General features: G+C 43.6%; 1 protein-coding gene across 4 annotated transcripts in view; it reads right to left on the bottom strand.

Annotated features, from left to right (window-relative positions):
• LOC126361037 (uncharacterized) overlaps positions 1-12410 on the bottom strand; it is a 125508-nt gene that overhangs the window by 16304 nt on the left and 96794 nt on the right. For all 4 annotated transcript variants that reach the window (XM_050007760.1, XM_050007763.1, XM_050007762.1 and 1 more), the window contains exons 11-13: positions 11461-11592; positions 7835-8128; positions 7411-7541 (exon numbers count right to left, since the gene is read on the bottom strand). In XM_050007760.1, the coding sequence (XP_049863717.1) occupies positions 7411-7541; positions 7835-8128; positions 11461-11592 (557 nt within the window). The remainder of the gene's footprint in view (positions 1-7410; positions 7542-7834; positions 8129-11460; positions 11593-12410) is intronic.

Below are 12410 nucleotides of genomic sequence, written 5' to 3'. Positions count from 1 at the left end.
TGAGTGCGCTAACAGACGTTTCCTGGTGGTATCAGGAGTCTACCAGAAGCATCCGACGAGGCTCTCCACTAGATTGAGTCTTTCGTAATTCATGTATAGTCTGGGCCGTTGAATGTTTATGTAAGGCAAATAGTTGCACATGTCTATTTCTTATTGGTTAAATACGTATTGAATTTCTTATTGGTATTGATGCATCGCTGATAATAATATATATTGCTTGCTCAGCAGAAGGCTTCACATTGGACTCTTTTTAATATTCCTCTGGACTTCTGTACATGGCTTGCTATCTTCATTGTCAAAGAGAGTCATCTGAAAGCATAAACTTTCACAGTGATGTGTAGGAAAAGTCAACGATATCCCATTTTAAGGTGCCCACGGGTAACATTGATCTGTGTAGAACACGCTCTCTGCACTGGAGTAACACCTCTGAGCTATAAGAGTATGGTGCTCTAGCATAGCGTGCCATCTCAAAGGTTGGAAAATTTACCTCGAAGCTTCAAAAGATATTATACGACTAACTGCACCAACGAGACTTTCCTGATTGTATCCGATCAACAACAGCGATGAAAATGGCATGAGGAGCTTAAGTTCTGGCTGCAGTGCATTTACGAACAAATTTAATATGATCAGATGCAGACTTTCCGTTCTCGTGAACCCTCGCCTTTCACAACTTTCCAAGTGTCCTTTGAATAGTTTCTCTCTGTATTATGGGGGAGGGGAGTGAGAGGCAATTAGACGTGTGCTATATCCAGCCTCCGAAGTTTATGGGACATTCAGGATTCTTTCATCCACAGCGTCACGTTAATTTGGAGGACGGTTCCTTGAAGGTCTCTTCATCCGACCATAACAGCACTCTGCTCGAAATCGGTTACGTCATGATATAGAGTTGCATCTACTAGCAACAAGCGTCTGAAGTATCCAGCCGACCGTATGTAACGAGGCGCCAGAAACAAATGCGCGATTCACGAAGTGCATAATCATAAAACAGGACAGTGGGGCTCACATCTCCCGTCCTTCTGTGCCCCTCTTTCCCGTGTGATACACAAATAGAAAATCCTCCACAGTTTTTCAGTTAACATCACATTTATTTCCTTGTAGAAGGAATTAAATGCAGTTTAGGACAGAAAGTAATTTGGCCTTTGAAAACTACATAGAATATTATTGCGCCAACAACATTGCAGGCTGCCATTTTCAAATCCATATGATTTGTTTCTTAAGTAAAATTTAAAGAACGTAAAAAGTATATAAATCCTTCAGTAACTCGTAGTCATAAGCATTGTCTCTTGTGTGCAAGGACTATCGGCGTTTTCGGACGACCAGGCTTTTTGCCGTCGATCGAAGTAGAAATCTAATAATGGTAACAAAAACAAACAGTGTTATGATTCACGGGCAAATTGGTGCTGAGGGTTAGCGAGATAATAAGGCAAAATGAGATGCTTCTTCCTTTTCTTTAAGCAGTTCATTCATAGTTCCCTACTCTCCCGCTCGCTCCCTAATCTGCACACATTTAATCATAAATTTTTATTAATGTTTTAATAAATTTCTAGACATTTCTGAGTCTGTGATAATGTGCTATTTTCTGATGAGCCGCTGATTACAACACTGCATAAGATCGGTGACGTTACACTCAGAGCCTTGCTTATTACTTAATTTTTTTGTAGTAGGAAGGAGGCATGAGGTTAATTTGTAATCAGGTGAACGAGGTACTCTAATGGATATAGGTCAGTTCAATGTATTAATGGAGCTTATCTTATGCTAATCACTTCTTTGAACCCACCATGGATAACTTTTACATCTACATCTTTACTCCGAAAGTCCGCGTACCGTGTCTGGCGGAAGTTACTTCAGGCAGCACTAATACGGAGTGTTCAAAAAGTCTCTCCGCAGTGCCGTATGATTGTTAGCCGTGCGTGAGGTATGCCACAGTGAATATACCGAAATGAAACTCAGTGAAATATAAGTTATTAATTTATTAAATATTCATTTTTACTTGCAAATTTTCACATTAAATGTTGAAAGTGGCCCCCCTGTTGTTGAATACACAATTCAATTCATCTAATCATGTTTCCAAACACAAGCTGTAAAATTTCTTCTGTAACAGAAGCAGTGAAAGTGTATATTGCCGTTTTCAGTTCATCGATGAATTTTGGACGGTTTTTATGGACAGTTGCTTTCGCTGCACCCCAGAAGAAAAAGTCTAATGGTGCTAGGAGAGGCGATCGTGGAGGCCAAAGTCCCTGTGAAATTATGCGATCATCAAAAACATCAGCAAGCAGTGACATTGTCCCCATCTCATGGTCGTGCGGTAGCGTTCTCGCTTCCCACGCCCGGGTTCCCGCGTTCGATTCTCGGCGGGGTCAGGGATTTTCTCTGCCTCGTGATGACTGGGTGTTGTGTGCTGTCCTTGGGTTAGTTAGGTTTAAGTAGTTCTAAGTTCTAGGGGACTGATGACCATAGATGTTAAGTCTCATAGTGCTCAGAGCCATTTGAACCATTTTTGAAAGAATCATTTTACTAACACTAATGCACTGAATTTAAAATTTTTTAAAAAGTTTTTTTTTCGTTTATAAGGTAATAAACATATAATAGAACCACTACAATACTTATTTACAATGAAAACATTACTGCACTGAAATGGTGCATAAGTTAGATTGTAACTTCGCGTCAAGATACAATTACAAAAGCCATGGACACTGGGAGTGACCACTGCGAGTACAAGGCTGATATGACAAAAAGATGGTCGTGAAAACTATTGATAGCTTCTGAATTTGCCGAAGCTGCGCAAAGTTACCGATATCGCCGGTGAAAGACGAGACGGTGCCGTCAGCTTGCGGGCGCTGCTGAAGCGTCGTACTGCGGGAGATGACCTCACGTCCGCAAGTGATTGTGTCACGTCCGCGAAAATATGAAGTCTCGCACGTGTGTCCGTACGTCTTTACAACTAACTGCTCTCTCCTCAGAATCTGAGGAGCTCTAGCGACTGTACTCCGCAACGGTCGAGAAGCACGTCCTCGTCTCTCCCTTTTGCTCAAAACCTTCCGAAAAGCCCATTCCCTCCGATGTTCTCAAATAAACCTACCATGGCCCAGCCGTGGTTACCGTGCCAATTATGTTTTCTAGCAAGGAGACACGATCTTCCTCAACCAATCACTGCAGTTCAGTATACATTGTGCTCTCCGAAAAAAAACAGGACACAGTACCTGGAGTTCCTGTAGCCCTAACCCCCGACGTATTTCACAAGATGAGGGAAGCTTCCTAGTCAAAACAACCTCTGTCTCGTCCATAAAACGATTTAGTGGGCGCCGTTTTGGCGGGGCACGGTGGCATCTAAGAAACGCGACATCCGGAGAAATTCGTCGTCCCGTCTCATAGGACACGCTGTTCTGGTAATAAACACATTACCCTGGCGCCAGCCCGACGCGCTTTACCTGGACCCACACAAGACAGTGACATTGAAACGCGAGCTGTATGGGCGGTTGCACCATCTTGTAGAAAATAACCGGATAATAATCATACTGTACTGCTGAGAGACATTTTGAATGTTGGGAGAGTCCACTTGAAGGGAAGTAACACAGGCACGACGACGATCGGCGCGCGCGATTAGCCGATCGGTCTCAGGCTGGTCCCGCCGGAGGTTCGAGTCCTCCCTCGGGCATGGGTTTGTGTGTTTGTCCTTAGGATAATTTAGGTTAAGTAGTGTGTACGCTTAGGGACTGATGACCTTAGCAGTTAAGTCCCATAAGATTTCACACACATTTGAACTTTTTTAGAGAACAATCACACGGCAGGCGCGGCTAACGGCACTGCGGAGAGACTTTTTGAACACACCGTATTTCCTGTTCCGTTGGCAAGTAGTGCACGAGAACAAAGACTGCCAGTAAGTCTCAGTATGAGCTAGAATTTCTCTGATTTTCTTAAATACACATGAGAGGAAATTATACGTGTGTGACTCTTCTTCGAACACACAGTCTCGTAATTTATATAGTAAACTTCGCAGTTACACATGAAACCTCGACACCTCTGTTGTAGTGTCTGCCACTGGAGTTCGTTGAAACTCTATGTGACATTCATACTCCGCAAGACACCTGACGGTGTGGCTGTACAACTAGAACGGTTTCGAGAGTACACAGTTTTGTTTGTGTTTGATGTAGCTACCCGCATGGTAGGACGTATGAGAGGCATGAACAGCGTAAGATGTTGAGTGAGCACTCTTAAGAACACGGAGATGCCGGGCACACGTGTAATATATAGTTATCGGCCCCTGACAGCGTTTGAAAGGGACCTCATTGTGGGTCTCCATTTGGCCTGATGGTCGAATCACGCAATATCCAGATTTCTGTGGTATTCGAATGTGACAGCGGCCCTGTATTGGACGGTATGCAAACGTGAGGGGAGGCATACTTCTCGTCAAGTCTGCCACGTCTGTTCACCACCAGGAATGGTCACCGTAGTGACCCAGAATGACGACAAATACTGAATAATCTATCTAATGATCTTGGACAACTGATGACTTGGTCTCTCCTCGCACTGATACCCGTGTACAGCATTCCACCCTTCCAGTTCCACATTAATTGTTCTTAGTTCAAAATGGCTTTGAGCACTATGGGACTTAACATCTGACGTCATCAGTCCCCTTGAACTTAGAACTATTTAAACCTAACTACCCTAAGGACATCACACACATCCATGCCCCAGGCAGGATTCGAACCTGCGACCGTGGCGGTCGCACAGGTTCCAGACTGAAGCGCCTAGAACCGCTCGGCCACACCGGCCGGTTTGTTCTTAGTTATTTCTCCACATAATTTCAAAAGTTCCTCTAGCTGCACGCCTTTATTGGGGTAGTTCAGCCAGTGATCTGCTTCAGTGGAACCCGAGATTTAGTTTGTGAAACTCGTAATTTCTTTTCTTTCGTTTTCTGTCTGAATTTTCATATCTTGTTTCTTAACACTAGTTGTATCTTATGTGTATCATCGTAAGTTATTTGCTACGCCATATGCTAAAAATATAAATAGAATAATCCTAATAGCCAATTTATAAAATAAAACTAATTCCATCCACGTCAATCTGCTGTTGATGTAGATGTGACGTCTTCTTCATTCCTTTTGTCCTCTCTAGCTTTCCTTTTTAGATACTAGAATACATTTACTTATTGTAAGTTTGATCCTGAGCAAGTGCACCTTTTTCTATCGTTAACATCTTATGCCATCCAGTACATATTTATTCAGTGCAAGATCTCACTCCTTCAATTCACTATGGAGAACGAGAAGAATGATTGTTTGAAAGCCTCTGTCCGTTCAGTATTTATTCTAATCTTATCTTCACGATCCCTTTGTGAATGATATGTAGGGGGTTGTGGTAAATTCCTAGAGTCATTATTTAAAGCCGGGCCTTGAAACTTTTTTAATAAGCATTCTCGAGATAGACGTAAACTATCTTCAAGAGTCTTGCAGTTCAGTTGCTTCAGTATCGCTGTGACACTTTAGCACGGATAAAACAAACCAGTACCCATTCGTGCTGCCCTTCTCTGCATACGTTCAATATACGCCGGTAGTCGTATCTGGTACGGGTCCCACACACTTGAGCAAAATTCTAGAACCGGAGTAATTTGTAAGTAATTTCCTTTGTAGACTGATAGCACTTCCCCAGTATCCTACCAATTAAGCACTGCCTATCAGTGAGTGAGTCACTCGTGATATTATGCAACTGTTATGATGCCGATGTTACTGCGTTTAAGACGAATTTGTATCGAAGCTTCCACAATGCTCATCTTAAGCGGTATGCCGACATGTCGAAACACACGTACGAGAAAGATATTAATCGTTTGTGGAAGAAAGCTAAGCTGAAGTTCACCGGTGGGGCCGGCCGGAGTGGCCGACTGGTTCTAGGCGCTACAGTCTGGAACCGCGCGACCGGTACGGTCACCGGTTCGAATCCTGCCTCGGGCATGGATGTGTGTGGTGTCCTTAGGTTAGTTAGGTTTAAGTAATTATAAGTTCTAGGGGACTGGTGACCTCAGAAGTTAAATCCCATAGTGCTCAGAGCCATTTGAACGCTTTTTTCTCCGGTAGGTATTATGTTACTGATCGTATACATCGAAAACTGGAAAGCTCTGTAAACATGGAAAGCTTTGTTAACATACGGTTCCAAGAAAGACACAATGTTCTTTTTCATCTGCAAAATAACTAAACATTCAGTAATATTTAATGTATATAATATAGCAATAAAATGTCGATTTTTTTACGGATCCATCAAAGCGGTTAATATTAGTTTCGTGGAGCCTTTTCGTCTGGCCCTCTCTGTCAGTCTGTCCGTCCGTATAGTACTCAGTATTGGTGTGATTAAAATAAAGTGTTTCTAACCACGTGTTAAAACACGGTTTCTTACACTTTATAAGAAAAGGTGTTTCTAATAAAGTGCTTTAATCAGTTTTTAAAACAAATGTGTAAAATTCATTTTAGGTATTTTTACCCAACTACGAGGTGAATCTCATGTGGAGGGGCTCCCACCAAATGCCACCATATTGTCAGAGGTTGCTCAGAATTTTAAAAAATGAACGTCAAATAATTAATGGAAGTCCCCAAATCAGCTGTTCTGTTTCCGATCGTGAGCAACATGGTTGTTGGTCTTCTATTAAATATAGCACTCCGTCTTCAGGCCACGAGTGGCCCATCGGGACCATCCGACCGCCGTATCATCCTCAGTTGTGGATGTGGATAGGAGGGGCCTGTGGTCAGCACACCGCTCTCCCGGTCGTTATGATGGTTTTCTTTGACCGGAGCCGCTACTATGCGGTCGAGTAGCTCCTCAATTGGCATCGCGAGGCTGAGTGCACCCCGAAAAATGGCAACAGCACATGGCGGGTGGATGGTCAACCACCCAAGTGCCGACCACGCCCGACAGCTCTTAACTTCGGTGATCTCACGGGAACCGGTGTATCCACTGCGGCAAGGCCGTTGCTTCTATTAAATATAAGAGACTGGGCTCAGTATTATATTTGTTATTCTACTTAGCTGCTCTAATACTCACTCTGTCCAGGTTATGCGCCATTTTTCTTAAACAAGTACGGAACTGTCAACGCAAGCGAGTTTCAAAAACGGTCGAGCGTTTACATTTGAACGATTAATGGTTGTGGAAGGGGAAATGCGGCAGCAGTAATTCTTGACCATATTCCATTTGGAGTGTTTGTATGACCAACCAAAAGTGATACTGTGAAGCTGGTTTACGAAAAACACACATGAGAGCACCATGTCGGTATAGTAAGTGAAAAGCCAACTGACTGACAAATTTTGGGCGCCCCTGTAGAATGGCAAAGTGTTTGGCTGCGGAGCGCTACTGTTGCAGGTTGGCTAAGCTTCTGGCAGACAGCTAGGAGCGTGCTACAGCGAGCGGCGGCGGCGCCTCGGGACTCACTCGGAGTTGCGGGAGCTGAGCAGCGACGCCGAGGAGTCGCGCCGGCGGTAGGCGTCCGCCAGGCGCAGACTTAGCGGGACGGCCGCCACCAGAAGCACCAGGCACCACGCCGAGGAGAACCACAGGCCGTTCTGTGGGCACAAACACCAGTCACGTGGCGGCGGGGAAGGTGGGGAGTAGTGACAGAGTACGTGTGCAAGTCGCCAGTATGTTGTTAAACGGCGACACTGGCTCTACCTTCATGCTCCAAACTTATGTGCAACCAGGAATGATTTCCACCTGCTGATTTTTTCTGTTTAGAAACTGTTCACTGTGTTGAACTTGTGACAGACACTAATAGCGTGCAACGTGGCGTACCACAATATTTTAAATTCTCAATAGGTCTGAGTATGTGTTAGACAGCAGGCGCCAGCAGGTTACTCACGAGCGGGTCGAGGGCGTGCCGGCAGAGCAGCTGGCGCGCCGCGTGGAAGACGTCGAAGAGCGGCCTGCAGGGCGCCACGTGTCTGCCCACCTGCGCCAGCACGTGGGTGCGCGCCTGCTGCAGGTACGACAGCAGGCGGTCCGCGTAGTGCCGCACCGCCGCGTTCGCGATGCTCTCGCCCTGCTTGCTCACGAAGTACTGGATCGTCTTCAGGTGCGACAGCGACTGGTTCGTCTGCCTCTGCAGCGGCGACAGCGCCACCTCCAGCGCCGTCAGCCGGTAAACCAGGTCCTCCTGGCGATCACACCGAACGTCGATACATCTCGCATCTGCAGGCGCCTTGTTAGCCAAAAATGTCAACATCCATGTCCATTTTGAAACAACGTACGACCTGTGTCTAACAGAATATTAATCAAAAGTTGTAACACGTGGTCTACAAGCTCTTATGAAACGCGATTTCATAGTGTCTACATATAAAAACACTGTGAACTAGGAGGAGTTTTTTCCTCTTAAAATATGTGGGACTCCCCAGTCGGAATTACAGGAAATCAAATTGACCATGTACTGACTGACCCAGATATATCACCAATACCCAAATTGATAAAAAAAAAAAGCAGTCCAGGAGCAGACTGTGACTTAACCAGTTTTTAGATAAAATTAGTCCATAATCTAAATGGAAATGACAAAAAATCACACACATTCCCAAAAATAAAATATCTAAATTTCGTATTTTTTTAATGAAAGTGAATAATTGAACAAAAGTTTCAGAAGATCCTCTACGTATGCCAAAGAGACACAATGAAAGACATTTCAAAAAATTATAATTTAAGAAACATATCAAACACATATTACTATACGAGAGCTGTGCTGAAGCTGTCATTGATAGAAGGATAGCTGTTACAGTCTGAAGAAAACTGCTGCAGAATCATATCGAGTATCTATCTTACTCTTAGTGATATATGCTTTTACACCCTTACATTTGTCCTCTAGGCATTCCTCCTTAGCCATTTTGCACTTCCCGTCAATCTCATTTTTTAGATGTTTGTATTCCCCTTCGCCTGCTTCATTCATTGCATTTTCATATTTTCTCCTTTCATCGATTAAATTCAATATCTCTTATGTTACACAAGGATTACTACTAGTCCTCACCTATATATGTATACAGGGTGTCTCATTTAACTCTGCCACCTGAAATATCTATGGTACAACAATAGATATTGAAAAACGGTTTTCACCAGCATGAACGTACGGCAGGGTCTTAGGAAACCAAATACTATGCGAAATTTTAAAATACAAACAAATACTGTTTTTAACACATACTTCTGTATTTCTAGATGGTCATCCCCTGCTATTTCGTATGCAATCAATAGCATGAAAAATCACAAAAATAATGGTGTTGGTTGCATCACAATACGTCAATTACTTCCCGAGAAATTGAGAAGCGAAGTTGACGCTTGACATAAATTAAGTGCACAGTTAGCACACGTCCTGAGACTCAAGCGTGCACCTCACGCTGCCTTTGTCAAGGGTTCACACAATGGGAAGGTGTGCACAATCCACAAAAATAAACAAGTAACACGTCCAAAGCAAAGTTACTTTTTTCAAATTGTTAATGTATGTTTATTCCAGCGAAATGATAACTGTGCACAAATTCATAAAATCAAATTTGTGTCAATTTCAGTTTGGGAGCTAGAAACTTTCAGTTTTATGGGTGGATGCAACATGTTGCATATAACTAGTGCTCCTCATGGATGTTCCGGTGGTGTAATATTGATTTAAGTGATGTGTTCATAAAAGTACCCATTTTTCCGACTGCAGAGCTCCACGAACCTTGGAAACTAGACCCATTTTAATCCCTCTTTCCTCGTCATTACGGTACCATTACTTGGCATAATATTGATAGCTTTATTAGTATCCCGTATTGGACATTTCAGGGTCGCTATTTACTTGAAAATTTCGCTTCGCTATCCTGGTTACAGTTGTATTTAACCACTCTCTTCTACTTTATCAGCGCCCCGCAGCAATCAGCTTTTTGAAATATACTGTGCTGCACAATAATCACTCAGCCAATTACAATGGTATTGATATACCTGGTTCATCATTATCAATTAACTAAGACGAGCCGTGGGCTACAGCAAACATCAGATTAAAAGAGTGACTGAGTGCGCCAACTCAGATAGGAAATCAATACAGAAAAAAATCGCATTTCTTATTTGACCCTTCATCAAGCGCTTTTCAATTCAGCTCATTTTGCAGTGGAGGCGATAATGACACGCGCGCGCCCGTGCACACATCCCGGACACACACACACACACACACACACACACACACACACACACACACACACACACACACACGCACGCACACACAAAACGCACGAACCATGACACCAAACGAGACTTTGAGGTAGCAGATTTTATTGCTGATAGTGGAGGAAATTACTTGGACTGGAAGACCAGGAGATGAATAATTCTTCAGTTTCTCCCGGCGTATTTGTTGCTCGAACAGTCCACGGGCATACTGCCGGTTCATAGTGTCCAACGGGCACAATATTTCGGCGGTCAGACATGTCCACATAGTCAGGTGCGCTGACGAACTGATTCGTCGTCCGACGATGGCGACATGTCTGATCGCCGATGTATTGTGCCCGTTGGACACTATGGACCGGCATTACACCCGTGGACCGTTCGAGCAGGAGATGAATAGTAACCTAATATATTGGTTTAAATTTTTATCTTATCTTGAGTGTTGCGTTAAGCTCGGAATATTCTATGGAGCTGTAGGATACGAGCAGAGCATATATGCTGGCACAGGATTTCGCCCATACCATTCCTCTTATTTGGACAACAAATAATATCAGCACAACATCAGATTCTACAACGATTCACCACACTAAGACACCAAAGATCCACACAGCCAGATTCACACTTGACACATGTACCTCCAATTGTGATGTCGCATGAAGACTCATAGAACTGGCTGCAAAGATTTAACTTACAGTATTGGCTACTCACAATCCACGTGTTTGCTACTTACTCCATTCAAAGTCAAAGTCAATCTCAAGATCAACTAATGGGTGCTGCAGGGACGGAAAGATGCGACTAGTCGGCATTGCCATCCACGGAAAGTCTTAGTGGGGGGGAGGGGGGGGGGGGGGGGAAGAAGCTTGTCGTTACCTTACTCATACTTGTTATGGCATGTCAAGTGTTCATCTGCTGCCTGCAGATGACTGTATCAGAGCTTCTATGATGTACTGGATGAAGGGCTGGAGAATAAGGAGAAAATGAAACCTAATTCCAGTACAAAGCCCACTCTCGGGAAAGCATCAACGGGGTCGTCGTGCTTAATGTCTTCACTCCACGGTCAGATAACAATCAACAGCATCAGATGTCCTCACCCCATGACAAACTATGTAGAAACTTGAAATTTCCTCCAGAAAACTGGGCCAAGGTTTGGTCATCAAGAACTTGACGTTCTAAGCTCTTCTCCCTCTACCGGCTAAATATTGTCGGTAATATTTCTTCCACCTCCATCATAGGAATTAGTTACCTCCGAATCGAAGACTGCCGCACAAGCATACGTCAGTGACGCCTGCTATGTAAGGTGATCAGGCGGCAGCGGCCTACCTTCCTCTGTTCCAGCGGCGAGATGTGGGACGACAACAGCCGCTTGGCCCGCGCCGCCAGCGTCTCCAGGCGAGAAGCCGACGACAGGTCTGCCACCTGCGAGGACACGCTCAGCAGCTGGTCCGCCAGCGCCTGCGCACGGTACAGATCATCAACACTGCTGGCTAGTTGTTCTCAAAAAGAGCTGATTACTGGATAGTAGCTATCAGGTGTGACTCTAACGCCTGGTTAACTGCATGTCATGACCTTATGAAAGGTATAATAAGACGGATATTAACAGACTATAAGCAATGCCTTTTAATCTGCTTATGGAGCTTGTGCTACAAACAATATGGTTGTTTTTTTACACATTACGCTTCTTGGGTACTGCATCACGTATCACGCTCGTCTAAAGTTCAGATGTGTTCTTTGATATTAACACTTTTTTGCAATCACCGATACTTCCTATCATAATACCGTGGTATAGAATTCAAGTAACAACTGTAAATTAAATGTGTCAGTGGAAGAAAGTGTTAACGCACAAGAATGTCATTTTAAATACTTCGTGTCATTTGTTGGCTAAATTCAAAGACAATAACCAACAAACAGTTTGAGCAGATTACTAGTTACCAAATTGAGGGTCAGCATTTTCTTCAACTGATCCTTTCAGTTAGCAAAATTAAATATTTGAGTGGCATGTGCTAACGAAACTGTACGTGTTTCGGTATTCTGAACGCAATAAAACTCTCTTCAAGATATAGACCTACCATCACCATTTAATACTGCGAGGACCAAACGGTTGTACAGAATAGTCAATAAACTTGTTACTAGACATATATTCCTAACATTATATCAGCGTGAGTTGTGATCTTCAATAGTGTGAACTCTGAAGAAGCTTTCAAATGCTAAGATACATAGAAAAGCACTTATTAGATTTAGGTAAACGGTTTCGGCAAGAATACGTTTCTTCT

Source organism: Schistocerca gregaria, chromosome 1 (assembly GCF_023897955.1).
Source record: "Schistocerca gregaria isolate iqSchGreg1 chromosome 1, iqSchGreg1.2, whole genome shotgun sequence".
In the NCBI taxonomy this organism is placed as follows: domain Eukaryota; kingdom Metazoa; phylum Arthropoda; class Insecta; order Orthoptera; family Acrididae; genus Schistocerca; species Schistocerca gregaria.
This window is presented reverse-complemented; position numbering and strand designations above follow the sequence as displayed.